The sequence below is a fragment of the Cyclospora cayetanensis genome, unplaced genomic scaffold (genome assembly GCF_002999335.1).
Source record: "Cyclospora cayetanensis isolate NF1_C8 unplaced genomic scaffold, CcayRef3 CcayRef3_contig_42, whole genome shotgun sequence".
Taxonomy (NCBI): domain Eukaryota; phylum Apicomplexa; class Conoidasida; order Eucoccidiorida; family Eimeriidae; genus Cyclospora; species Cyclospora cayetanensis.
The window spans coordinates 71454-96890 of NW_020312392.1; the positions used below are offsets into that span (position 1 = coordinate 71454).

The 25437-nt window shown below is 54.4% G+C and overlaps 4 protein-coding genes across 4 annotated transcripts; 1 reads left to right on the top strand and 3 right to left on the bottom strand.

Moving 5' to 3' along the window:
- Nucleotides 1-3238: 3238 nt before the first annotated feature.
- On the bottom strand, nt 3239-5584 carry LOC34618030. Its single transcript, XM_026334437.1, has 4 exons — nt 5318-5584; nt 4601-5254; nt 4179-4465; nt 3239-3764 (listed from the first exon to the last, which is right to left on the bottom strand). Exons 1-4 carry the CDS (start codon nt 5582-5584, stop codon nt 3239-3241), a joined length of 1734 nt encoding a protein of 577 aa, XP_026190222.1.
- Nucleotides 5585-8904: 3320 nt separating this feature from the next.
- Nucleotides 8905-10990, bottom strand: LOC34618029. The gene is made up of 2 exons (XM_026334438.1): nt 9657-10990; nt 8905-9454 (listed from the first exon to the last, which is right to left on the bottom strand). Exons 1-2 carry the CDS (start codon nt 10988-10990, stop codon nt 8905-8907), a joined length of 1884 nt encoding a protein of 627 aa, XP_026190223.1.
- Nucleotides 10991-13399: 2409 nt separating this feature from the next.
- Nucleotides 13400-15418, bottom strand: LOC34618028 (26S proteasome non-ATPase regulatory subunit 11 homolog). The gene is made up of 3 exons (XM_026334440.1): nt 15005-15418; nt 14291-14446; nt 13400-14134 (listed from the first exon to the last, which is right to left on the bottom strand). Exons 1-3 carry the CDS (start codon nt 15416-15418, stop codon nt 13400-13402), a joined length of 1305 nt encoding a protein of 434 aa, XP_026190225.1.
- A 5680-nt stretch (nt 15419-21098) lies between these two features.
- On the top strand, nt 21099-24912 carry LOC34618026. The gene is made up of 5 exons (XM_026334441.1): nt 21099-22142; nt 22329-22773; nt 23211-23316; nt 23526-24024; nt 24070-24912. The coding sequence occupies exons 1-5, from the start codon at nt 21099-21101 to the stop codon at nt 24910-24912; spliced, it is 2937 nt and encodes a 978-aa protein (XP_026190226.1).
- The last annotated feature ends 525 nt before the right edge of the window (nt 24913-25437 follow it).

The window sequence follows — 25437 nt, forward strand, 5'->3', positions numbered from 1 at the left end:
ATACTTCCTGGACATTTTTAACAAACAAACCCGAACTTGAAGGGTGTATCTCGCTTTTGTACAACTCCTCTAAGTGCGGCTGTACAGTAGCAGAGAGAGTGAAATGGTGGAAGTGATCATAATAGGGGTGTGTAACACCAAACAGAGCGAAAGAGAGAAGCCTATTAGGCGACTGATAATATCAGACAGAAATTCACTAGGAAGTCGGCAGCTTTGATATTCAGTGACTACACGGCGCATTCAAACACTCCATAGCACAACTGAAACTGAGGGTCAAAGTGTCCTTGCCTTATGCACTTACTGGCTGATAATATGTAAAAGGCAAGTTCGAAGGGTATCCTAAAGCCGGCAAACTAAATTGGTGCAGTGCTTCAACAACCGAAACGGTACTTGGTGTGCTACACAACTACGTAAAAAAATTGCATCATTCTGCGTTTACCTGCAGTACTGATGAAGACATGAAGGCGACGTACGGCTTAACTTGGAGGCCAATGACGCGGCCTCAACTATTCGGTGTATAAAAGCCTATAATCACCAGTTCACTCGTGCTCGTGGTGCTGAGGTGGCGAGTTCGCCAGATCACAATTGCAGTGAGAACGAAAGTTTTTTACGTAGCGCTAGCTTACAAGGAATAAGCATAATCTTATTATTTTGTTGCCATCTGTTACAGAGGACCCCATCGGCGTACAGTGTCTTGCGATTGGAACTGGTTGTGCGGTGCATGTCTGCATGCCTTTGTATGCACGCCACGATAATGTCTTGATGCCACACCCTTGTCCTTAATCGCAACGCTGAAAAGAGTGTTTTATGGTGGCACCTCGCGTAGCTAGCGATGCAAAGGCTACGGTGTAACGGCTAAATGCATTAGAGGCGCAATCTTTAACGGGCTACACTACAGCTAAATATTTTCTACTATACTAACTACATATTTACCAAAGGGGTAGTATCTGCCTGTTCGAATATTATTTTTATTGCAAAGTACTGTTGGCTGGGCACTAGAAGACAAAATATTGTATGCCTGTGCACTACATGCCGCCCTACAGCCCTCAAGTATACGAGCTTGCGGGTTTCAGGCTTTTGGCGCTACACAGCGAATACTCGTGTAATCTGTATTCTGACAGTTTGACATTTCAGGCCCACGCTTGACGGAAAAAATGCAATTAGTAGAGGCTCTCGGCTGTGGTACTGTTTTCTCTACTAGCACCCTCAAGTAGCCGATGCGCAGTATCAGTTAGCTAATAAGCTAGTCCTTCAGCCTGAAAAGCTTTACAGGTCGCAAGGTGTTATCAGCTTGCCCTACCTGTAGGAGTGAGCCAACTCAGTGGCCCGCAAAGCCTATTGGAATTCAGGAGCGCGCCGTTTTGGGGGAGAGTCGCTCCGCCGCGACGCGACCAGCACGCACATGAGAAGACGCCAAAAGTACGTGGCGGCAAAGACCAGGACATCTTTTAGCGGGCTATACGACATCCAAGCACCTAACTCTTTCAGTCGCGAATTGGCGAAGAAGTAGCTAACTGTTTCGTCTGCCTATCCGTCTGACTTGCTGCAAAGTATCGTTTGCTCGGTATAAAAGGCTGCGATGTTCTGTGCGCTCTCGCTACAAGCTATTTGTAACCAACTATGCGTACTGGATGCCCTTAGAGGATTCAGCCCTGTGCATGCTCCCTATCTGCCCCTTTGCCGTCAAACCAGAAACCTTGAACGGTGCGGGTAGAAGAGAGTGAAAAACTCTTCTGCGAATAACGAATCAGGAGCTTCGTGTATCCCCATGGATATCTTAGACGGAGTGCTATACATCTGGTCCATTGCTTACTCTACGTTGTCCGACCCTCCGGGAGGACCGCAGAACCTACTTAGCCAGCGTCTTAAAGAAAAGGCCAAAGCACCCCCGCCTGAACTAAATGGACATCTTCTCAGCTATCCTATTTGGTGGTGTAACTCCAGTGGCCCTTTGAAGAACGGAGATACCAAACAAACGTCAGCTTTTGCACTTCACGAGCTGCCAAGAAGCGCATTTCACTCGAACCGCCTGCTTGTACTCTGGGATGCTGCTCTTGTCTGTATTACCTTCCAATGCAGTCTTGCGCTACTGCATGGATATTCTGTTGTCCCTTTCAGTGCACATCTCGGGCAGCTAGACAGAAGGCTATTCAGCTCTCTCCAGTTGATTAAACGATGCATCGGGTGCTTCACACCTGCCCTATTCCTCCTTCACTATCAGTGCAGCACACTGTACATAAATTTGCATCCCGGTGTCCTGAGTGGTTGATGGTAATCCTGACAGACCGGCATCCAGATTGCCGGCACTCCGAGTGACACTGAAGGGAAGGGCTGCACTGTGAGGAATGCGCGAGAAAGGCTAGGAGAACCAAGATCATTACCAACAACAGAATACACGACAAGGGAGATATAGGTGCACGCATTGGTATAACACAAAGTAAATAAAGGAGTAAGTGGGGAGGAGAAGCAGACACAAATGTACGAAGGAAACAGCCAAGCAGTAAAAGTAGGAAGATGCAGGCCAAGAGGCAGACGGGGAAGAATGCAGCCGCGGGTCAAGCTCGCGTTCGTGAAGCGAGATGTATTACAGGAAAAGTTCCCGGCGCGAAACAATATGCTGCGGCCTCGAAGTCTTCGGGACCCCAGCAAGCCAGCTGCATTCACAGCAATGCAGCAGAAGTGAACAACGCCTCTTCCAATGGAGGACGGCGGCAATATGAGTCCTCAACGAAAAGCAGGGGTAGGAGGGCAACACAAATACCTGTGCAGACGAAGAAAAAGATCTATGCTCACTAATAAAGAGCAAATACGCACTCCACCCGAAGGAGAAAGTTGGAGGAGACACCCACGGGTTAAGGCGATGAAGCTGAAGCCCCCGTGCAAAAACGCAAAAGCCCTCAAATGCAATTTCTGTTTTTGAGCATGAAAGAAACGAAGCGAGCTCAAACTCGAGGAGCAACCATTCTCTGTCTTGCGACACAGTGGCCATGTAAAACAACGGAAAAGGCCCAGAGCCGAAGCTCCAAAACACGCAAATGAAACCCAGCCAACTGTGAAAAAGCAAGCGCATATAGCAGAGTGGGTCTCGAAAAGCAGCGGCTCGTCTCGCGGGCCCCTTGGAGTTTGCAGATATCCCCTTTTACCGCCTCGTGCTTCCGTTGCGTCCAGTGTCACGAGGCTTCGGCTGGCGACGGGCAACGCTGGTTCTTGCTGCCCGGATTGCGCGCGTAGGTGCTTGCTAATTGGCCTGTGAGCTCTCTAGGCTGCGTCCTGAAAGGAGCTCTTGCTGATGGCAGACAACAGGAGCAGGGGCCGAAGCAGGCGGCAATCTCGACGATGCACATTCTGCAGGAATTAAAAAGACTTTCTGCTCCTTCAGAAGCCTCTGTTTCTTCCGCGCGCCAAAAAACATTGGAATCAGGAGAAGATATGCAAAGCAGATAACAGCAAACATGCCCCATAGGACAGGGACAACATCTCCACCAAAGTGGCGCATAGTCAAACCGTTGTACAGCCAGTTGCTAGTGAGAGACAGCAAGCCTCCCACCATGCTGGCAATGCCGATGAGCTTCCCGTAGTGCACGGAGGTGAAGACCTCCTTAATGAAAATATACACTTGCGAAGTGAAGACAGATATGTATATTGAAAAGAATGTGATCGAGGCATATCCCACGATAGGGCCGTCCGCCAAGGCCAGCACATAGCACAGCACGCCAGTTGAGTTCACGAAAAGCATGACCGGCACTATTGGTACATAGTCCGTCCTGCAGAAAACAACTCACATCGAATTCGGGCTCAACTTTGGGACCGAGGCTTGGAGCGTGATGCTTGGCGCCTAGACACTGCTTCCCTTTATGCCCTAATATTTGTACTCCGAATCACTTGCTAGGTAGACACATGTTTACATCGTTTTCCAGTGTGTCAATACGCCACAGAAAGCATGCCCTATCCCTTAGTCATCCCCAATGACGTTGGCAACCACAGGTACTGCCTACAGCAATCCCTCATACCCCTTTCTACGAAGGACTCCTTATGTGTGCTGCATGTTGTTTGGTGTACTGAGCTGCAGCCAAACATGCCGCATCGTGCCTTGGGAGTGTAGTGCTGGCGCTATCGCGGGGTGGCGTGTGGGAGGGCTCTCTTTATGTGGCTTGCATGCTGTGAGTGTTGCCACTCACACCCTTCCAATGATGAGGCAGGGGAAGGTGGAGAGCGGCGATGCGGCTCCCAGGCCAGAAAAGGCTTCAGGAGAGAGAAACTTCGAGGCTGCCTTTTGGTAGTAGTTCATCGCGACACTGCAAATGATAAAGTAGATGCAAACACCAACATACAGAAAGGTGCAAGCGTCTTTGACAAAGGGCTGGAAGAAATCGTCGTCCGTGACGGTGCTGACAGCCACGGGGCCTTGTCGTAGTGCTGCTACTGCAGACGCGTGCCTTTCGGGGGCAGTGGAGCCGCCAGAGTTCTTGGAAGGCACTGGGCTCCTTTCAAGCTCTGGGAAGTGCAGGGCGATCCGTCTGAGACTCGATGCTCGTCGAGAGGATAGCGTTGCCACGAGCAAGTCGGTATCGCCCTCAAGGGGGCTGTCCTTGTTTCTGACCCCTGTCGCTGCTGCTCCTTGTGAGGAGGGCCCAGGTTCTATTTCTGTCCTGGCTGTAGCCATCGACCTTATTGCGACCGCAGTGGCAGCCTGTGGGGGCTGCGGGGAGCGCTTTTTGCTCAATCTGTTCGGAAGTTGAATGGAGGAGCACTGCGTTTCAGTGGACTTGACGAGGACGTATCGGTCTTCCTCTATGAAGCCTTCCAAGGGCACGAAGAGGCACACTAAAACGAGGCACCCCGCTGGGCCCAACAGCGCATAGCCCCAACACACGGCTCTAAAACTGAACCCTCGAATCTGGATTGTGCGTAACACCATGGGAACTACAGAACTGAGGGAGCACGAGGCTCCCATGACCGTGAGGATGAATCCCGAGCTGCCGGGAAACACGTTGCTGATGCAGAGCATCGGAAGAAAGCACATGTCCGCCCCAGCTCCTATCAGCACGAAGGCAGGGAGGATTCCGCGAAAGCTATCCGTGAACCCCCCCAGGATAAACCAGCCGCATAAATTGAGGGTCTGCCCCAAAATGGCAGTCACCTTCGGGCCAGCTGTGTCTATGAGGACGCCGGCAGCCCCACTCACAATAAAGTGCGTGGCGTAACAAACCGTAAAGAGGGTCTGCACGTTCGTGTCTTGAGCCACGCAAAAAGGCTTATCCAGAGCCTCCGCAGCAGCCGTGCTCTCTAGCGACAGCGCGTTTCTACTGAGAAGCGCCTGCCGCGCCGCTTTTGCCAGCTCCTGCTCGTCCTCGTTGCAGAGCCACAGGTAGGCTCCCGAATTGAAGAGTATTATGCTGAGAGGTCCCCATCCGAAGTACACGCAGGAAGTGGAGAGCGTGATGAACACATAGATCAGCAGTAAACTATAGCGACTCAGCCCGAACGGCGTGGGTTGGGAGGCGCCCGGATGGTCTGAAGAGGGCAGGAGGGCCCTTAAGCGATCCATGACGGACGTTGGAGCACTCGCTCTCGAAGGAGACATTCTCTATCAGCTCCTACGGTATACCGGGAGAGCGCGGAACCGCTGGTTGGGTTGAAATTCCCGGAGGAAGCCCGAGGGGGACTGCACAGAGAGGTGAGCGAGACCAAGCTTCGAACCAAGCAAATAGGCTTAGAGGCAGATTCCGCATTGCTGCTGTACAGATGCCTGCACTGCTTTGTGTCACGCTCCTCCTCCTACTGCTCTACAAGCGTGCGCTGTGCCTGCCAGTAATCATACTAAACGTTTTCCAATGCACACATGGCCAGCTACAGCGAGCTACCAGCCGCCCTGCGGTGAGAAGCAGTTCTTGCAGGTTCGGGTAGAATAGGGAAGGGAAAGGAGCGTGCAAAGGGGCCTCAAAGGAGGGCCAGGGAAGAGATGAAAACAAAGGCCACTTAATAGAGCACTTTATCTGTTTTTCCTGCGATCGCTGCAAGATTGCTAGTTCTCTTCGTGGTGCAGTCGGACAGCAAAACGGCCACAGGAAGATGGCTCTCCGCTGCTCCCAGTGCTGGAGGCTCACTCGGGACCTCCGTATTAAGAAGATTCTGTGGTGGCCGCTAAAACCTAAATTCTTAAAAAGCACTGCTTCCAAATTGAAGGAGTTCCAGGCTGCTTTTGCGGATGCTTGGCGCAAAGAAGCTGTCCGGTGATTCTGCCTTTCTACATCAGCAAACTCAGAGAAGTAGGAAGGCAGAGGGAATGAAGAAAGGCAAATGGAATGAGAAAGCGAACAAGTACATGCGATACTCATTCCGCCCTTTCGGGATGATCAGCAAACCACTCAGCGAGCTGCGTAGGGAGCGAATCCCGCTCTCGCCCCCCATATCGGAGGGGAAGCGTCTTCTAACCTCTCATCAATAAAGCTGTCTTTCCCTCTTTTTGTAGAATCCTCTCTTCCACCTTTTCTTAGTAGATTTCACCTCGAGCGGCCTATTTTTTTTACAATAAAGCCTTAAGCCATCGAGGAGGACAGCAAGGTCCCCCTTCCCACGCTGTGAAGCAGTACCAGATCCGGCAGCCCCAGGTGTTCCCTACCTGCACTGCACGTGCTCTGCGGCAAAGTCAGCCTGCCGAACTCAAGCATTCCAGGACATGAAAAGTACGCTATGGGAGGACCTTAAGATGTTCAAAAGCAGGAACCGGAGATCAAAGGAACTGTACGACGCATGAGGTAGCGCGTGGACCTCTACGAGGGCTGCGTATCGGCCCCCTCGGAGCCCTTGATGAAGCGTTGCACTCAAACACTGCACAGGACACACCCAAATAGAAAGGAGCAGAGAAAAGTACTGGCGACTCGCCATGGAGCTGCAGAGGGCAGGACCCGCCCATTTGCACGGTATGCACGATGGCATAGCACGGCTCCATCATAAGCTCACCATGGGGCGCAGATGTGTGTTAGCGCAGATAGAATGCATCGCAGACCTTGACAGCAAAAATGCGGCCAGCTGAAAAGCAGAATCCTCCGTAGATTGATATGAGGGATCTCACGAATGTAGGAGGCCGTGGTTGTTGCGAAGAAGCACGGAACCCAGCACTTGAAATTTTTTCTTGCCCCTGAATGCAACTAAATTGGCATGCCCCATCTTTGGGATACGGAGCACGAACAGCTCTGCCGGCTTGCAACGAACCATCTAGAATATCAGTAGCCGGACAGTCGGTAGCTTCGGAGTCAATACAGCTTACTAGAAAGCTAATGAGTGCTTCCCGAAAGATCTCCCTCATCATCCTGCTGCACCCCCAGAAGTCGAACCTAAGAAGAGAGGGGGAACTAACGTGCATGGGCGTAGCGGCGCCATCAAAGCACTCGGAACCTTTCCACACGAATTCGCAGACTGCATGTAGTGCGCAAGCACACAATGTTGCGTCTTCTTGTATCGAGCTACCTTCACACCGTAAGAAGAGGACCAGCCAGTTATTTTTTTGCTAGCCCTTGTTCATATGTAAAGAGTGAAAGAAGACAATGTTTCAGTCTAATTGCCTTCTGTCTGGTGCTGGGACCCGACATCTTCGTAGTTGTTCTGATTGCAAATGCGAAATTCTGGTGACGTACCTGCTGTTGTTGCCGATACTTCCAGCACTCCTCTGGAATGCATTGCCATTTACATAGTCCAAATATTGCTAACTACCGTGTGCACTTCTACTTCCCAAGTTCCATTTCTGCGTCCAGCATTTCACTATAAGAATCTGCAAAAGGGTTCAAGAAGAGTCTTTCTGGGTTAAGCCCTGGAAAAGGAGAAAAAAGTCTCGCTTGGAGACGCGTGCGATGTACGTGTCTATTCAAGTTCTTGCGAGTGTTGCCAGATAGGCAGTAAGCTCAGTGTTTGCCCTTCACGTGCTACTTTTGCTACGAGGGACGGTGCAGCGGCCGAAAGCAACAGAAGAGGCATTAATTCTTTGCTCGATTGAAGGGCACGAGGGTAATGGGATCAAACTGATACACAGTAACCAAAGGACAGACATCAAAGCAGAATCCGATCGTGGAACACAAAAATTGAGACGGACGGCCAAAAGAGATGTTGAACGAGAGGCTTAACAACCTGCAAATGTTGGAAGGGGCGGAGAGAGAGAAAGAGAGAGAGAGCAAGTGGGGTAAAGCGGAAGGTAGAGTTAGTCGCCAGGATACAGATAGGAGGGCAAAGGCAAGGCGGGATAGGGAGCGAATTTTTAAAAACAGGGCAAGCTTTGTAGAAAGATGGGGAATACAGGATTCCAGTGAAAACACAGATCGATCCACGAGCATGCAAAACCCGAGAAGCGCTAAATATCGCAACGGCGGTGGGCGCTAGGTGGAGAGGAACTAAGGTTAGAAAGCATTTATGCCGATCTAGAAGTTTATGTCTTCCGACAAAGCGCAAGATTCCAGCCAAACGAACTGAATGTTGTGTATAGATGTGCCATCGGGTAGTGCAAAACTGCAACTGGTCACCTTCAGCCATGCTTTGCCACAACCGACGGCAGCCAGCTCGTGCAATACGTGAGCCACTCAAGCGCTGCGTGTGCAGGAGCGAGTCTGCAGGCTTAAGGGGAAGCAGGAGCGTGCGCTGCTGGTGTCAAGAGCCATGGGGCTAGCCAGTGTACCCCTTGCTAATTCTGATTTGCTACATTAACGTTTGTGTGCACTCAAGGTGACTTAGCTAAAGAGCGAAGAAAAACGTGCTAGGGCACAAAATGCGGAAACTCCGAAGCAGCCGCATCTACATGCACGTGCGATTTGGCGTAGTTAGGGAAGCCATCGTTCGGCCGTGGAACCGCCGTTCCCAAGAGCCTTTTTCTCTCTTTGTTCCTAGACTGTTTCCGTCCCTGACCCTCGCAGCGACTTATAGACCTTCAATTTCTACCAAGGGCGCTCCTCGATGTTTCTCGTTCTGTTTGTCGCTGTCCAAGGCACGTTGGGGTGAAGCGGATGCCTCTATTATCCTTTTGGGGCGACCGCTGTTAGTATGTGCGGTCTGTGTCTTTTCCAGGACCATGGCGGCTGTTTCAAGCCTCTTTTTCCTGCTTGATACTATCGCCATGAAGATCAGGAGGAAATAGGCCCCGCATATTGTGTAGAATATGCCCCACATTATGGGGTCTGGGTCGCCCTGGTCATGCTCCATCGTTACTTGCTGATAGAGAGGGTTGCTAACGAGAGAGACTAGGCCTCCCAGCATGCTCGCAACACCGATGAGACGGCCGAAATTGAGTGATGTGAAATGTTTCTTGACGAATATGTACACTTGAGATGAGAAAATTGAGATGTACACTGAAAAGCAACATACCGAGAAAAAGTCTTTTTTCAGGCCCTCAGGTATCGCCAAGCCGAAGCTCAGAGCTCCCGCCGTATTCGTCACCATCATTACATATATAACTGGCACGAAGTCCGTCCTGAAAAAGAAGCCCACAACACACAATTGCAGACACTTCCAACGAACCCCAGAGGCTCCCAAAGAGCAGACTCGCAGTTCAGGCTGTTGGGGCAGCTTGGGAAAATACCCAAATGAGGCATTCAAGCTAAAAGTGCAGAGATCATGGTGCTGGTTGCATGCTCAAGCGTAAATGCAGGTGCTGATTTCCGGGTCAAGCATACAGCCTTCCGAGGATGATGCAAGGAAGGGTAGACAGCGGAATCGCGAACTCTAGAGCCTCGTAAGCCTCGTTCAAGAGGAAAAGGGCAGCGGCCTGCTGATAGTAGTTCATGGCCACACTGCAGATAACAAAGTAGATGCAAATACCGAAATAGAGGAAGCTGCAGGCTTCCATTCTAAAGGACTGAAAAAAAGCTTCGTCAGTTACACTGCTTAAATGTCCGCTGTCGCTCTGTGAAAGCGTTACCACAGAGGATGAAAGACTGTTGGGTGACGAAGCGCCCCTGTTGTGTGTATGGCGCTCCTTGCCGCCGTATCGTTCCCTCCCTCGCTCTTTCTTTTTGTCACCTTCGACCTCCTTTTCTGCCTCCTCCCCCCGTTCCCTCGAGAGGATGCTGCCCCTATGCGGCCTGTGCCCCACGAGCCGGTCTTTAGGATTCAGCACCCCGTGCTCCGCACTTTTGACGAGCACGAACATGTCTTCGTGGATGAAGTCGTCCAAAGGAACAAATAGACAAACCAGAAGGAGAGAGAAGGCAGGACCGAGCACCGCATAGCCCCAGCACACCCACCTGAAGTTCAAACCCGTGAGTTGGACGGCCCTTAACATAGAAGGCACAGCAAAACTGAGCGACGAGGCAGCGCCAAGTGCCGTGAACACAAATCCCGAACTTCCAGGGAAAAGGTTCACAATGCAGAGCATGGGAAGAAAGCACATATCTGCACCGGCCCCAATGAATATGAAGGAGGGAATAGTTGCTCGAAAAGCTTCGTTGGAGAAGCCCAAGAAAACCCAGCCGCAAATATTGAGGATCTGCCCTAATACGGCAGTCACCTTGGGGCCAGCCGTGTCTATGAGGACACCGGCAGCCCCACTAACTACGAAGTGAGCCGCATAACAAATCGTGAAGAGGCTCTGCACGCTCGTGTCTTGAGCTAGGCAGGCGGGAGTAGGAGACACCACGAACTCGAGCTGCTCCTCTGTGCTGCACATCCATAGGGAGGCCCCCGACTCAATCAACATATGGCTGAGCGGCCCCCACCCGAAGTACACGCAGGAAGTGCTGAGCGTGATGAACACATAGATCAGCAGTAAGATATAACGGTTCAACCCAAACGGCGTTGGCTGAGAGGCACCCGGGTGGCCTGACGCGGGCTGCACACGGCACGCCCTGCAGCAAAGCAAAGAATACAACGCATGCTCACGGCTAGAGCGGGGGAGTTGAGCGGTGTTGGAGGCATCCACACGAGGTAGACTGCCCGCGTCCGACGCATGAGCAAGGGGAGAAAGGGAAGGCAGGAAGGCCCCGCTGGCCCTTTTTGGTGAGAGCGTCATGCCCAATCTGGCTCATTACATCTCAGACAGACGACATAGAGACCCCTCAGGAAGTGTACTGCAACCAAGAGTTGGGGACCCTCTACATCAGGCCAGTAGAAGCCACGACTGAGGCTAGCAATAGGAGTGCCCCATTGTGTGCTTCTTCTGGCTAGCCACAAGAAAAATCGTGCACTCAAAATCCACCGTCTGGATGCAGTATCTTCCTTTTCCTGCAGTCTTTGCCATGCGTAAAGTGGGGCTGTGCAATGCGGCTGCCGCCACAGTGGTCAGGACAGTAGGTTCAAGGTTTAGGGTGATGGTCATGCAAGAGGAGAGCGTGAAATACAGCTAAATGGAAAGAAACTTCTACAAGCTACCTCAATTCCGAGATTCTTTATTGCAACTTTGGTTGGTGGGCTGACGCGCTTGACCCTTAATTACGGCCAGTGTCCACTGGTCCTTTTTGCTGTGTGGGAACATGTAGCGCATGAGGCTGCCTTAACACGAACACCCCTTGTATGCCCCTTTGATAAAGGCTTCAACTGGTTCGATATACTGTGTTTTTCCAATACTAATCCTATGTCCGCCACCTCATTTCTCCCTTTACCGGCAACAATTCCGATCGGGTCCTCCTACAGGAAATTTATGCTAGAGCCCCTTTCAATAGCCGACCGTTCAGGGCGAAACCCCATGTAGCGCTGCCCACTCCAAAACTTTGGCGAGCTGTTGACTATTGAGAGGGGTGCAAATTATCAGGTGGATGGTTTTTGGATAGGCTTGATGCAAAATGCTGCTGCGCACAGAACGACTTGACAATGCAAGGTGTGGAATGCATTGTAATAGAATGACGGCATACCACAGTGGCAAAGGCCTACCCGTACAAAACCCAGCACGTCTACGATTCCGATGCATTTACATACACATACATACCGTCTGGCAGGAAGCCTGAGCTGCAAGTAGCCCATGTGTACCGGGGCAAAGCAGCACTGAGACACGTTCTGTTACGCTGATACACTTAATTAAAAGTCTAAAAGAGTCAATTGATTGGTATTTGTTTTGGTACATCATATTTATTGCAGTGTACTGCTATCTCTATATAAGCCGACGCACTTTTCTGCGCGTGTACGCTAGATGCTACGTGCAACTAGCTATGAGTGCTCAAAATGCTTAGAAATACTCCTAGCACCTATGCACATCCCACGAATCCCCTTTTCTCCCGTTACTTTGAAACTCTGAGTGGTAGGGGCAGGGGAAGGAGGAGCATATTTGGGAAAAGTACTCATTTACTTTCTAGAAGTTTGCATTGACGCAAATGTGTTCCCTCACCACGGACTCAGACGTAGCCTTAGATTATGGCATAAGACCTAGGTCACAAGTGGCCAATGCACCTTGCAAGCTTTGAGGGCTTGCACCACGCATCCCTCGCCTGTAGTCGTTTACTAATGGAGGTAAAGATTCCTCTGCTTCCCCGCTTACCTCCCACACCCCGTATGCTGTGGAGACTAACCTCTAAGCCGTAGTGAGGTACCTTTAGCGTGCTCGCTTCATACTGTTGCTTTTGAGCTATATGCGCAGCGAGCGCTGTGTGCCCAGGAGTGCATGACTGCATCAGGGTTTTGTTTGAATAAACATCGTAAGGGATAACTCAAGGTTTAGTAAAGCGTTTTGGTTGGGATTCTCTCCACCATTCACCGCGCCACACCCTCTTTACTGTCTTATGACGAGGTCCACGGTTTGAAGTGTGCAGACTCCAGCCCCAAGGCAATGCAAATTTCCGATCTGTGCGGGGTTGTACGCCCCTTTTGCCCCCTGAGCCGCAGGGAGCTAGCTTGTAGGCTTTCCTGTGTGCTTTGTCTCTTCTGCCTCCCCGCCTTACGAGAGGCTACTTCCCTGCAGCTGTTTTGGCGAGTGAAGCGGAAGCAGCAACTGTGCAGCCATGGCCACAGGCACGTCTAGCCCCACAGGGCAGTCTTATTTGCAGCGAACCCAACATGTCAACCCAACTCCTGATGCCTAGCAAGGCCTCGGCCTGCCTACCCTCACCAAACCTTCAAACTCAGTATTTCGCATTCTGTATGTGCCTTTCTCTCCATCAGGAGGCAGCAACGGTAAACCGTCTTTGCGTCCTAATCATGTGGGTTTGTGCGTTCTTGCAACACTGTCCCTTACACTCCTATGGCAGTAGCGCCTTTTCGAGCAACGCAGGCGGTCCCTTGCCCCCCGACCCCACCACTTCCCCTCCACCACACATCCAATTGATGTCCCCTTCGCTGACAATTCCGCGAGCCACTAGCATGGCCTGCTGCTCCCCCCAACCTCACCTACACCGAAGCCTCGTGCAGACCCCTCCTCAGCCCCTGTGCCCCCCTTCGTCTGGACCGTTCTCGAGCGCCATATCCCCCCGCTCACCCCTGCCACGGCTCCCTCCTAGAGCGTCTGTTGAGCCTTGTCATATAGCGCGTCTACCACCGCTGCCATATTGGCCACAGTTCCCAACACATCCGTGTAGAGTTTGGGAGTCTGCTGCGTGTCAAAGAGAACCAAGACCCCAACTCCTTGATCCAGGGTGCCATGCAGCTTGCCATCCAGCATCATCTCGCACAGCTTCTCTTCGACCTTCTGCTCGGGCAGCCCTATCAGCCGTGCCACATGGGAGAGCTCTACTCGGGAGAAAGCCTGCAGGGTCTTGCTAAGGTCCTTCTCCAGCAAGGTCTCGTACAGCTCTTCAATGTGCTGCTGCAGCACAGGGTCACCTTCCAGCTCCTTCCCGTGCGACTCTAGCAGAGCGCCAAACATCTTCAAGGAGCTCTCCTTCCTGCAAATGGACAGGAGCCGCAGCGCCTCAAGCCCCTGCACGTCCGCAGACACTTCTGTCGAAGCCACGACGGAGGCGTCCACGTGAGCAGCCGAGGCGGAGGGCAGTCCGGGTTGGTGGTAGTAGCGGAGCCCTTGCTTGCCAGAGAGAATAACGGGCACGTCCTGAGGTCGGCCCATTAGGATCTTCGCCAACAACATGTACTTCAGAGACTGCAGGGCGAGCGCCCTATCATCTCCTGAAACGCCAACAAGAGTCAGGAGCACGCCACAGCACTCTTCCACGCACGCAGGAGACGCCAGCAAGTCGGCAACGGCCATCGCATCCCAACCAGCTGGTGGATATGCCTGGAGCGCCATCACGCGATGCATGACGTGAGACCCCTCTTTTCACACACCACCCTCCCGAAGAAAAAGGGTGGCCTGGGAAAGACCCCAGGCACCACACCGTTAAAAAGCAGACAAGACACGCAAAACTCGTCATCCGTGGATTCCCTTTCGCGCCTTACTGCCTGCGATTGGCCTCTCCCCCATCTTGTTCTGTTGGTGCTTCCTCAAGGCGTTCTGGGCTGCCTCCTGCGCGCTGAAGGCTTCAAAGGCCTCGAAGAAGTACGAAAAGGCCGTCTTGTAGTCTCTGTCATGCGCGTGCAGCACTCCGGCCTGCACGAAGAGCCGCAAACGCGAAAGTCTGCAGAAGCAGGGTTCTGCAGGGTGGACGGGCAGCGGCACATGCGCAGCAGCAAGGCAGCAGCAGCGCCTTGGTCGGACCAGCAGCAGCGGCAGAGTGCCTCTGGGGGGGAAGCCACAGGCGCCTACTAGACGCTACGAGTGACAGCTCCCCACCTGTAAGTCAAGCTGCCCCTGCAATGTGGGGGGGCAGTGAATTGAGTTTGCATTCGTTCGTGCGGCCGTGAGCGCGGCTCTGCTCTTTGGGAAGTTCTTCAGCTTGAAGTTCAGCTCGGAATCAAGGAGATGGGCTTCAACAAGAAGCAATTTGTCGTCCAGCTTCTTCAGCTCTAAAAGCAGGCGAGACAGCAGCTGCTGCGCCTGCTGCAATTTGCCCCCAGAAAGATAGGCCTGTGCAAGACGCAACTCGATGCGAGTCCGCAGGAACGCCCTCTTTTCCCTGATACACCAAGCAATGCCGCTCTCACACACAGCCTCCAGCGCCTCTTGTGCTGTTGGAACGGCTGCCACGGCACCCACAAGCAAACGGACCAATTTGGCCGTCCGAGCTTTGGGCAGCTGTCGCAACAAATCATGCGAAGATTCCAGCAGCGCGCACACTCCAGCAGTGTCGCCTGCCTCCGCATACACTCCCGCAAGCCATGCCAGACCCTGCTCATACAAACGCAAGGCCTCCTCGCGGGAAGGCAGGGAATGCTCCTCCCCTGCCTTACTGCCATTCGTCTCCCCGCCTGCTGATGAACGGGAGTCACCGGCAGCCGCTGCAGCGGACGCTATCTCCAGCGCCCTCTTGCAGAGATCCACAGACTTCTCTCTCTCGCTGCTAACCTGTGCTGCTGCCTCCTGCAGCAGCAAAGACACCGCGTTTACTGAAGGGCTTGAGCCTGCTGCTACCGCTGCCGCAGCAGCAGCGTCCCCTGTGCCCTCAGAAGAGCCATGCCGCATTGCGCCCGCCATCCTCGAAACTGAAAGACCTCCACCAGCAGCAATAGCTGCAGTGGCAGCACACTGCTTCAGTCGCTGTTTGTTTTCCCAAAGGCACGAGAGAGGGAGGGAACCCCTGTATGTGCAGTCCAGGGCGGCGTTGGCAGCTACCTCTACGCCCCGAATAAAGGCCAATTGCGCGTAGAAACAACCAAATATACAGGAATAACTTAACAAGACAAACTCAAGTGCGACCTGGGATGTACGCCCACCACATGCAACTGCCGCCGCCGCTGACGCTGCCGCTGCCGCTGCCGCAAAGACGGCAGCAACCGCGGCCAACACCTCTCTTATGCGCCGATGCAGCAAAATATGCGCCTCAAAATTACATTTAAAGCCTTAGGCTTGTCGAGATTTAATAGCAAATGCAGCACTTGGGCTGGGAGTACCGGCCGTATGCCACCTAGGCAGTCAGCGAGGAAAGAGCAAACAAATTGCAGCTAACGGGGAAGCAGCACACCGGTAGCCTTAGAGTACACGCTCAGGGTAGTCTGCAGGCAGTTCAGAAAAGGCTTGCCTTCTCAAAACGCCGTATTGCAGCAAAAGGTTACCTCTAGTGTGTACGGCGTGCAGCTGAGGGGGCTACCTTTTCTGTTGATGAAGCTTCTCACCCTCCGAGAGGGAGGAGCAGGCGGCCAGGGGGCATCCAGGAGGCTAAAGGAATTACGAACGCAGGGGGAAGGACTCGTCAAGGGCTGGCCACCGAGGGTAGAGGCGTACACACAAACGAAACAGAGAGGAATTAGATATACGGCGGTGAAGGGAGGTGTCCCTCGCACAAGGGACCAAGGGGAACATTAGACAACGTACAGCAGACAGAGATGCAGGTGGGCAGGTAGTGCGAGTGAGGCCCTTTGTGAACCCGGCACAACTTTTCCTTTGTGTAGAGAACGGGTTTGGGTGGCGCAGAGAGCGTAGCACATGCTACCGTACTCCGTGAACGTGGATATACAACACACGGGTGACTCAAGGGGTGCGACTAATTTGCAGCATTGAGCTTGCGTGTCTTCCGCTGGTAGCATGGGGGCCTGGAGAGCCCCGTGGACTCGGAAGTGCGTTACTCCGTTTACGGTTGTTTAGCATCACAGTACAATTGAGTTCTGTCTACCTTTCGGTTTTGTAAATCGTTTGTCGCTGAGTAAACCCACCGCGCCCCCCGTTTCTCCCGACCTGCCAAGCAGTGGTGGCCCATAGGGGGTCCTGGAAAGGAGCTCTCGCTGCCTCCTTCGTTTGCGCTGAGACTCCACAAGCCTAGGCTTAGGTCAGAGGGTAGTAGATAGAGACTATTAGCTGCACCCTCACAGAGATCTGGTCGGTTAAACACAGCCTGTCAGCACTCACACACAAAACATCCCCACATCAGCGAAGGCGCAGTGCATCAGCGCTCAAAACCCCTAATTGATTTAGTGAGTCAAAATATTTCCGGACACAGACAAGTCTAGTGGCAACCGTAAACTGGAAACGAATCCGCCGCCGCTAAGGTACTTGGGCTTCTCCCTCGTTCACAGTCCGTTGGGATGTGGTGGTATTCAGGCGGCCTTTTTAGAGAGAATGAGGGGGCAGAAGGAGAGAGATATGGGGCTACAAGCATCGGGGTTCAGAGCACTGAGGAGTAAATGCATTGAAAATAATGACTGCCAGAGACAGACTGTAGCAGGTCTTCTGCATGAGCACGTTTGACTTCACTGACTACGCTGAACTTGAAATTGACTAATTGGTCTAGCCTTTCGTAAAATCAGTTACTGCGCAGCGAGATTGGCGCCATAGCATATTAATGAGCCTGTGTCCCGAGTCGCCACGTCAAGCTAAGTAAATCAGTCCGAATTCTCAGAGGATGCAGCGACACACACGCACCCTTGCTATCGGCCCCGTGCTCCTCTTGCGGGAACCTTGAGTGTAGTGGACTGAGGTTCACCTCCACATGGTCTAATGCATTAGTTACAGCTACGAAAAGAATTTTCAAGAGTGAATACGTGCTTGGACTGTCCGGACACATCATGTACTGCAGGGAAGAGACGCTGCCCGATAAGGAAGAATCAGAGCTCAGTGTCTGTGTGACAACTGCTCTGGGCAACTAGCTAGGAATGCCAGAAGTGCTTAGCAAGTGTTGAAAGGCACACTCAAGCGGCCATTTAGCTTCGAGCCAGAGCCTGAAGTGCGAGGGCAGGGAGACGGAGGAGGACGGCCTTCGGAGCGGCACTCGATGAACTTTCATTCAGTCCGGCACTGCGTTGGGGGCGAAAAGTGTGTTTTCAGGGAGACCCTGGGGAAGAACTGCACAGGCGGTCGAGTTCACAAAAATTAGGAGTACACATTCTACGAGAAATACTGCAACACTTCTTCGTAAACGTTCTTGTTGGGCTTCGGGTTTTTGCAGCGTCTCCGCCTTGACACCTTACTAGAGGGAGCCCTACAAATCCGAATGCATGAAGACACTGTCGATGTAAGAATCAGTCGCACCCCGAAAAGCAGAGAGAGAGACACGGCAAGAGGAGGCAGTACACACATGCCGGTATTCCATACGTCTGGCTCAGCATTTAAGAGAAACCCGTCTCTTCGGGAACGTGGCATCTATGTCTAATCTTCCTTCCAGCCGGCCTCTTTGTACCACCCCAAACGCTCGTTACGCGTTTGCATGACTTCCTATCTCTATGCTTCCATTTCCTCCCTTTTATACGCACTCATGCCTTCCAACTTTCCCTTTCAGTTATTCTCTGCCAAGCTGTCTGCTTGCGGCCCTTTGTTACTCCGCCCATTTCTTCGCCTTCTCACACTCCGCTGACTTACCCCCCACCTTGATAACAGGTCTTAAGAAATCTCTTGAATGCTCTCTTGCGCAGGTACCCTATCAAGCGCGCTGTGCTCTTTGCTTCACCTCTCAATGCCAGTATCGCGGAAGAAGCATTAGGAGCTACACTTACGCCACCAGCGCGCAGGTCAGGTTTCAGAACGAAGCTATTCAGATGCAGGTGATATAAAGACAGGCTGCAAGAGGACATTTACTGGGGGCAGCAGCACGGAGGAACCGGCAGCACAGATCGCTGCCGTTGTTTTGAGCGCATTCTCCGCTCCCCTCGCCGGGATTTTCCTTTCCGGTGGCCTTCTTTCCTCCGCCGGTAGCACCTTTAAGTAAATATTATTCTTCAAATAAATACAAGCAGTTCCTTGTGTTGCGCTTTATGCGCGCTAATGCGGCTATCCGGCGCCATGCACCAAAACCATAGACCGCAGCACAGGGAGGTACCAGCAACGAAAAGAGAGTGAGGTCTTTTATGATTTTCCACAGCTTTTCCAGTTTGCGGTAACAGCGCACTGCCTACTAACTAGCCGGCTAGCCACGTGGGCTGCTGAGACATCTGGGAAAAGGCCAGGAAGTGAGAGGAGCGACCACTGCTCTTGGTGCAGCTACAAAAGCAAATTATTTGGCGTTTAAGCTATGTGTGTAGGCGTGTTGCATCAGCCAATCCTGATTCTACACGCGCTAAAAGTGCTCTGTGCTCTCTGCAGCGGTTGCTGAAACTGCCTCAGGGCCGGCAGATAAGGTGCAGTCTATGCGTATGCGGGCTGACACCATTGCAGCCAAAGCAGCTACCCACCCACCCCCCAGCTACTCCTCCGCCTTAAAAAAGTTGTTACTGCAGCCAGCATAACAAATACAGTGTCTTGAGTGCCTAAAGCGTCCGTGGCCCTTGGTGCCGCAGCCTTGACAGGTTGTGGAGTTGGTGCCCCTATACCTGTATTGCGTTTGCTCGGCTGCCTAGAGTTGCGGTTGCACCTGTTGCAGCTGCTGCAAGTAGGTCCATTTCTATTTTACTACTTTGCTGAGGGGTCCTAGCAAGGTGTGAGAAGCTTCGACCGGCCGCCCCCCCTCTTCGGGACTAGGCTGTGTTCCCGTGTGCATTCTCACCGTCAGCAGGCAGCGGCGGCCGGAGTGCTACGGCCTAGAGGCTTGGCGCACAAGAAGGTAGAGCGAAGTCAAAAACTAAAGCCTGACTAATTAATGAAGCAGAAGAATGACAGAGGAGTAGGAGCAGCGGGAGCAGTATGGTGCAAAACGGGAGGCGGCACCCGTGTTTCTCCAGGTTTGCCTCTGTTGCAGTGTTTTGCCATGCATTCGCCCGCTCTTGGGCTTGTTGTTCGAGCTGCGTGGCTTTTAAAGCTCTAAGGCTTGCACAGGTAAGCAAAGAAGAATAGCAAATTGCAATATATCCACCAGAGAGAGGCGGGGCCGTCGGCAGCGACAGACTGAGGCTCGAGGCCGACGCAGCAGCAGCAACAACAGCAGGAGTTGCTTTGGGCTGTGCGTTTGCCATTACAGCTGGCTATGCAGAGTGTCAAGAAGGCCCTTTTCGCATTTCTGAGGCGCATGAAGTGCCATTAGCTTCCAGTAATGCAGCTATAAAGGGCAAATGCCCCAGGCTTGCTGCAGTGGGGAAGGCGCCGGTCGCTGCACGCTGTTGTTGTAGCCCACCGCGCTGCCGATGCAGTGGCAGCAACAGCAGCAACGACAGCACCACCAACAGCCTCACCTTCATCTCCCTTCCTTTATTTACTTCCTTCCTCTTTCTTTCTTCTCTTCCTGCAGCTGCTGCTGCTGCTAAGGCCCGATACCTGCTTCAGCAGCAGCAACACCCTCTGCGCAGTTGTGCTCGTCGTTGTGCCACAGCGGCTGTGGCTGCAACAGCAACGAGAAAAGGTTGTTGCGGTTCTTTCCCTCGAATTACTCCAATTTAAGGACCTTCTAACAGCTGTGCCGAGGACGTAATTGCAGTTGCTGCCACCGCCGCCCCTGCTGCTGCTTTGGAGAGGTAGCGCAGCAGCACCCAGCAGCAGTATGTCTCCTGGCGAAGTTCTTGGTGGTTTTGCTGCTTTCTCTACTCTGTTTTGTATTGCCCCCTTGTTTTCAAGCCGCTTTAACCCTGAATTCTGTTAAGAGGGCACAGGGCCTTCCCTTATCGGCTGAGGCAGCTCGCTGCTAGGGACGCGAGACCGATGCTGCAGTTGATGCCGCAGCTGCTGCACTCTCGCCTCTTTTCTTTGCCTTTTCCTGCATGTTTCTACTGCTAGAATTGCATTAACTGCCGTAGCAATCGGAATACCGGCAATCACTTCGCAACAGCAACAGCGCAAGCTGCCGCGAAGGCCGCCCCATCGGCCCCCTTCCCACCGGCGCCAGAGCGTAGTGTTGTGTACCTGTAGTGCAGCATTCGTCCTCATTAGTTGCAGCAACAGCAACACTTGTATCACAAGAAGCAGCTCCGGCTGCACCAGCTCCTCCCTTTTCCCCTCCTTACCGTACCAGGCTCAGGCCAGCTGCCTGAGCCGCGCGAGGAGCCTCGCCCCGTGGAAGAAGGAGAAGCAGCAGCAGCGTCCACAGAGTCTGCCGTCTTTTCGCGCATGCTTAAACAAGTGAGCAGCAGCGGGAACGACATCCAGGGCAGCAGCAACCGATGGACTGAGTGCCATGGCTGGGAAACGGATGTAACTCGAAAGCAGCAATAGCCGCTAAAGCCGCAGCAACTGGAGATCCCTAACACAGAAACAGCCTCCGCTGCGGGGTGCAAACTGCAGCAGCGAGCAGCAGCAGCAGCAGCAGCAGCCGCAGCCGCCCCATTGTACAACAGCATTCTGGGGGTATTCCATGGAGAACGCTGTGGCAGTGGCTGCAGCAACTCCTGCTGCAGCGAAGGGCTCAGGCGTAGGCGCAGCAGCAGCAGGAGAGGCGAGAGTCAGCGAAAAAGCCTCTCGCGCCGGCATGACACCAGCCGCAGCCTTAGCAGCAAAGCCAACGCTCGTCGCTGCTGCTCTTCCACGAACTCCCTGCTGCTCAGGAGAAGACTCAGCAGCAGACCAGCTGCCTCCATCAGGCAGCGGAGAGACTGCCCCAGCCGCAGTGGCTGCAGTAGCGGCAGCGGAGCCGGGTATTTCTACTGCCAGCAACACTCCCGACAATTCCCCTTTGGGAGCTCCTTCCAAACTAACGGCGGCTGCCGCAGCGGCAGGCTCCCCCTTGACCAGGCAGCAGCAGCAGCAACAGCAGCAGCTGCAGCAGCTGCAGCAGCAGATACCCGTCTCCCCCCTGCTCTCCATTGAGCTGCAGCATCGCGAGCTGCAGCAGCAGCAGCTGCAACTCGAGCGACTCGGAAAGCAGCTCCAGCTGCTTCCTGTCCAGTCAAAGCAACCCCAACAGCTGCTTCTGCGGCCGCTGCTCCTGCAGCAGCAGCAACAAGCAGCAGCAGAAGGGGCAAACGCCTCCGCTGCGTCTGCAGATCTCTCTTCCGCAGTAGCAGCAGCTGTAGCCTCGCCGCTCGGCTGCCGCAGCAGCAGCAGCGGTGTGACTGCTGCCCCCATGTCCACCTCGAGCAACACCAGAGGCTTGTTTTCCTTGCTAGATGATGGCGGTCTCGCAGCGCTGGCTGCTGCTGCAACAGGAACGCCGCATCCTGCAAGCCTTTCGGCGGCTGCAGGCAGTGCGTCGTCATCAGCGGGAGGAGCAGCGGCAGGAGCAGCAGGAGGAGGAGGCGCGGGAGCAGGGTGCTGCGTTTCCTCCGGAGGCGAGACGCCTAGCAGCGTCTTGGATACCTTGTCAGATCTTCACGAGCGTCTCTGTGTTCTTCTGGACGTCACAATGCGGCAGCACAACGAGCAGCGGTTGCTGCTGCAGTCCATCAGCTGCCTTCAGCAGCAGCAGCCAGCGCCTGCCGTCCCCAAGCAGCAGCAGAGCAGTCTTGCGTTGCTGCTGCCTCAGGGGGGGGGGAGCCTCCCCCTCGGCCTTTCCCTGCACGCCTCCGGCGTGGGCGAGACGCAGCAGCCCAGTCAGCAGCAGCACAGTCAGCAGCACCACAGTCAGCAGCACCACCATCAAGCGGAGGGAGGAGGAGTTCTCCCCGAGGCAGGCGCCTTGCCAGACTCCGCCACTCGCCAGGCGCAGCAGCAGCAGATGCAGGTGCAGCAGCAGGTTCGGCGCGCGCAGCAGCAGTCTTTGGGGCTTGACTCGCAGCTGCTAGGCCTGGCAGCCGACTTGGGGACTAACAACGGCAGCACTGCAGCTGCCTTGCAGCATTTCTTGCTCTCTCAAACGGGCGTGCTGCCGCCTCCCCGCACGCCGACTGCGACGGCGGGGGCGGTTGCAGCGCAGCAGGCATTGTCTGCGGCTCTCCTCAAGGCTGAAGGAGCGGCGGCGGAAGGGGCGAACTCCTTCAAGCAGCTGAAGGGCTTTTCTGCGAAGGCGGCGGAGGGAAAGCGGCGCCAGGGAGGAAGTCGGGAGCAGCAGCAGCTGCGGCTGGCGCAGTCGGCTTTGCGACGAGCAGATTCGCGCAAAGCCGTGTTGCTGCAGCGCAGCAGCAGCAGCAGCCACAGCGCCTCCGCGGCTGCCACAGAGGGGCCTCCTCACCGCTCCAGGGGTAAGCAAGGGGGCTTACTGCGAGCTCGCTGCCTCACTGCTCCGCGCTGCCGCTCCTACTGCCTGTCTGTCTGCCTGTCTCCTGCTCCTCTTTTCCTCCTGTTGCTCCCTACGCGCAGCTGTGATGCCTGCTTGCGGCGGCTGCCGTCTGCTACACTCCAGCTTCCGTAAAGCGTTCTTTTTCCTCGTGCTTCTTCGGAAGGATGTCTGTCTGTGTATATGTCTGTCTGTGTGTATGTATATCTGTGTGTATGTATATCTGTGTGTATGTATTTCTGTGTGTGTATGTTTGTATGTCTGTCTGTCTGTCTGTCTGTGTGTCTGTGTTCTTGTTTTTGATGCTGCCTGCAGACACAACTGGGAACTCGGAGCCACAGCAGCTCTCCGTAAGCCCCTCGACGTCTGTCTACAGCCGAGGGAGCAATGCGCAGCACTTGCACGACCCTTTCCCGCACAGGTGCGTCTCTTTCGGACTCCTTGCCTTTGGATCATTCCTGAGGAGGCGTGCGTTTAGGCGCGCTTCTTTTGAGGCGTCGGAACTGTAGCTGTGTCGGCTTTTCGCACTTGCTGCCCTTTTCGTCGCTAGGTTGCTGCTGCTGCTGCTGTCGCCCCCCGCCGACGCACGCCGTGGCTTTTGTGGGTGGCGCGCGCGCTGTTGTGCTGCAGCACGATGATTCAGCTCATTCAGCCCCTCCCCACCGGCATAAAACTGGAGCTGAAGTCTCACAAGGCAGTAAAGGGTCCGGGGAACGCCCTCGACGGCAGCGCTGCAGCGGGAACTCAAGGGATAGCTAGTAGCGGCCCCGCACCGAGGGAGTACGCGCTTCGTGTGTCTCTCACGCGGCACGAAACGAAGTACTGCTCCTTTCACTCGCTTCACGGCATTATGCCGGCGTACAATGAGGCGGTGCGGCTGCGGAATCGGTATGCAGGCCTCCCCTTTCAGCTGCCGCTGATGACGGAGGCTGTGCTGCGCGAGAGGAAGTTGCTGCTTGACCAGGGTAGACCTTTGCCGCTCTATGGGCCCAAGGAGGCGTTCATGACTGTGCAGGAGAGGACGATCTTCTACAAGCAGGGGCGGCTCGACGCAAGTGTCCACGACTTTAGGAGTCATGCCGCGATACCCGCGGTTCAGCAGCAGTCGGAGCAACAGCGCGAGCAACAGGCAGCCGGCAGTGGTGGCTTCTGCAAGGCGGAGTTCAATCAGCAGCTGAGGGACGACCCCGAAGCCACGTCTGCTCTGCGGGGCCTGGGAGTTTTTACCGCGCCAACCGGTGCGCTGCAGGCGCAACAGGCTGGACGCACCAGCAAGAAGAGGCAGCGCGATCGCATACTCGGGATGCCAGCAGCTGCGACGGATGCAGCGGCGAATGCTGGGGCCGCTGGAAAGCTGAGCCCTAAAGCGAGGAAATCGGAGAGACGGCTTTCAGGTGTCGGCGGAGCTCCGGGCAGTGGGCAGTGGATCGCAGCTGACGACGCTGTCGCCAGTCTGCGTGCGGGCAGCAGCAGCAGCAGCAGCAGCAGCAGCTTCGGGGACGGCATTGCGGACGCGCTGCTGCAGTTCCCTGCTGCCGCCGCGGCAGCAGGCAGCGGCTTGTTGTTGGACTCCATCAGCAGGAGGCCCCCCGCCGAGGGAGGGGCGCTCTTCGAAGGCTGCTCTCAAGGCGAGAGCGAATTCGGCTTGCTGCTTCCTCAGCAGCAGCAGCAGAAGGGAAGTGAGAGGTCTCGCCGCAGCGGTGCAGAGGCCGAAGGGAGTTCGGGAAGCGCCGAGTCGCGGCCTGTGGGGAGCAGTTTAGCGGCGCCGTCTGCAGCGCGTCCAACAGGCACCGCTGATTGGGAAGCTACGGCAGTTGCAGCTGACATTGCTGCTTCTCTGGGGTTGCCCTTGGAGGAGCTTGCTGCCCGGCTTTCGCACTTCATCAGGGGTGCAGACGGCCGTGGAGCAGGAGCAGCGGCAGCAACAGCAGCGGCAGGGGTGGCAAGGAACAACTTGTCGGGCGGCGGCGAAGGCTCTGCTGTTGGTTCCTCAAAGCCTGGATCTACCATCTTGTAAAATTCCTGCATTTCGCGCTTACAAGGCCTGCCTTGCCTTCCGTCGGGGGCCGAAGGGCCTCGCCACGAGCTGGAAGCCTGCGTGAGGGCCATGCTTCCGTCTACTACACGTACTGCAGCGCGCACACGTGCCCTGCTCTAACTGCGGTGTATGCAAAGGGCCTGTAGTGCGCTCGCCTTCGTACGTAGATGGATGCATGCATGCACGCATGCACGGGCGCGTAAATGTATAGGGAGGGGGCAGCGTGGTGCCCCCTGGAATCGATCATGTACAGTCTACTGGAAGGGAAAAGACGAAGAAGATGCAGGAGTGTTCAGTAGGGCTAACATCACGGGGTGACGCAGAGTACGACGGGCAGAGAGAGGGGCGTGCATCGTGCGTGGCCCTCCTTCAAGCTCCCTGCGCCGAGGCGCATCATAATCGCGTTGATGTCTTATAATGGCCCTTCGGTACGTCGAAGTACTCCTGCCTGAACCCATGTAATACCACCCCTTTGGCCTTGCCTCCCCCGGCGGCATTGACCAC

Excerpts from the sequence above, each read along its gene's own strand:
- LOC34618026 (XM_026334441.1), top strand. The coding sequence starts at position 21,099 with ATGGAGAACGCTGTGGCAGTGGCTGCAGCAACTCCTGCTGCAGCGAAG. Across the intron at positions 22,143-22,328 it reads CCATCAGCTGCCTTCAGCAG|GGAGGAGGAGTTCTCCCCGA; the intron begins CAGCAGCCAGCG and ends CATCAAGCGGAG. Across the intron at positions 23,317-23,525 it reads CACGACCCTTTCCCGCACAG|CACGATGATTCAGCTCATTC; the intron begins GTGCGTCTCTTT and ends GTTGTGCTGCAG.
- LOC34618030 (XM_026334437.1), bottom strand. The coding sequence starts at position 5,584 with ATGTCTCCTTCGAGAGCGAGTGCTCCAACGTCCGTCATGGATCGCTTA. Across the intron at positions 5,255-5,317 it reads TGGCAAAAGCGGCGCGGCAG|CCTTTTTGCGTGGCTCAAGA; the intron begins GCGCTTCTCAGT and ends GCTCTGGATAAG. Across the intron at positions 4,466-4,600 it reads AAGGAGCAGCAGCGACAGGG|AACTCTGGCGGCTCCACTGC; the intron begins GTCAGAAACAAG and ends GTGCCTTCCAAG.
- LOC34618029 (XM_026334438.1), bottom strand. The coding sequence starts at position 10,990 with ATGACGCTCTCACCAAAAAGGGCCAGCGGGGCCTTCCTGCCTTCCCTT. Across the intron at positions 9,455-9,656 it reads TGCATCATCCTCGGAAGGCT|GACGGACTTCGTGCCAGTTA; the intron begins GTATGCTTGACC and ends CTTCTTTTTCAG.
- LOC34618028 (XM_026334440.1), bottom strand. The coding sequence starts at position 15,418 with ATGCGGCATGGCTCTTCTGAGGGCACAGGGGACGCTGCTGCTGCGGCA. Across the intron at positions 14,447-15,004 it reads AAGCTCGGACGGCCAAATTG|GCCGGAGTGCTGCACGCGCA; the intron begins GTCCGTTTGCTT and ends CTCTTCGTGCAG. Across the intron at positions 14,135-14,290 it reads GGCCAATCGCAGGCAGTAAG|GCATATCCACCAGCTGGTTG; the intron begins GCGCGAAAGGGA and ends ATGGCGCTCCAG.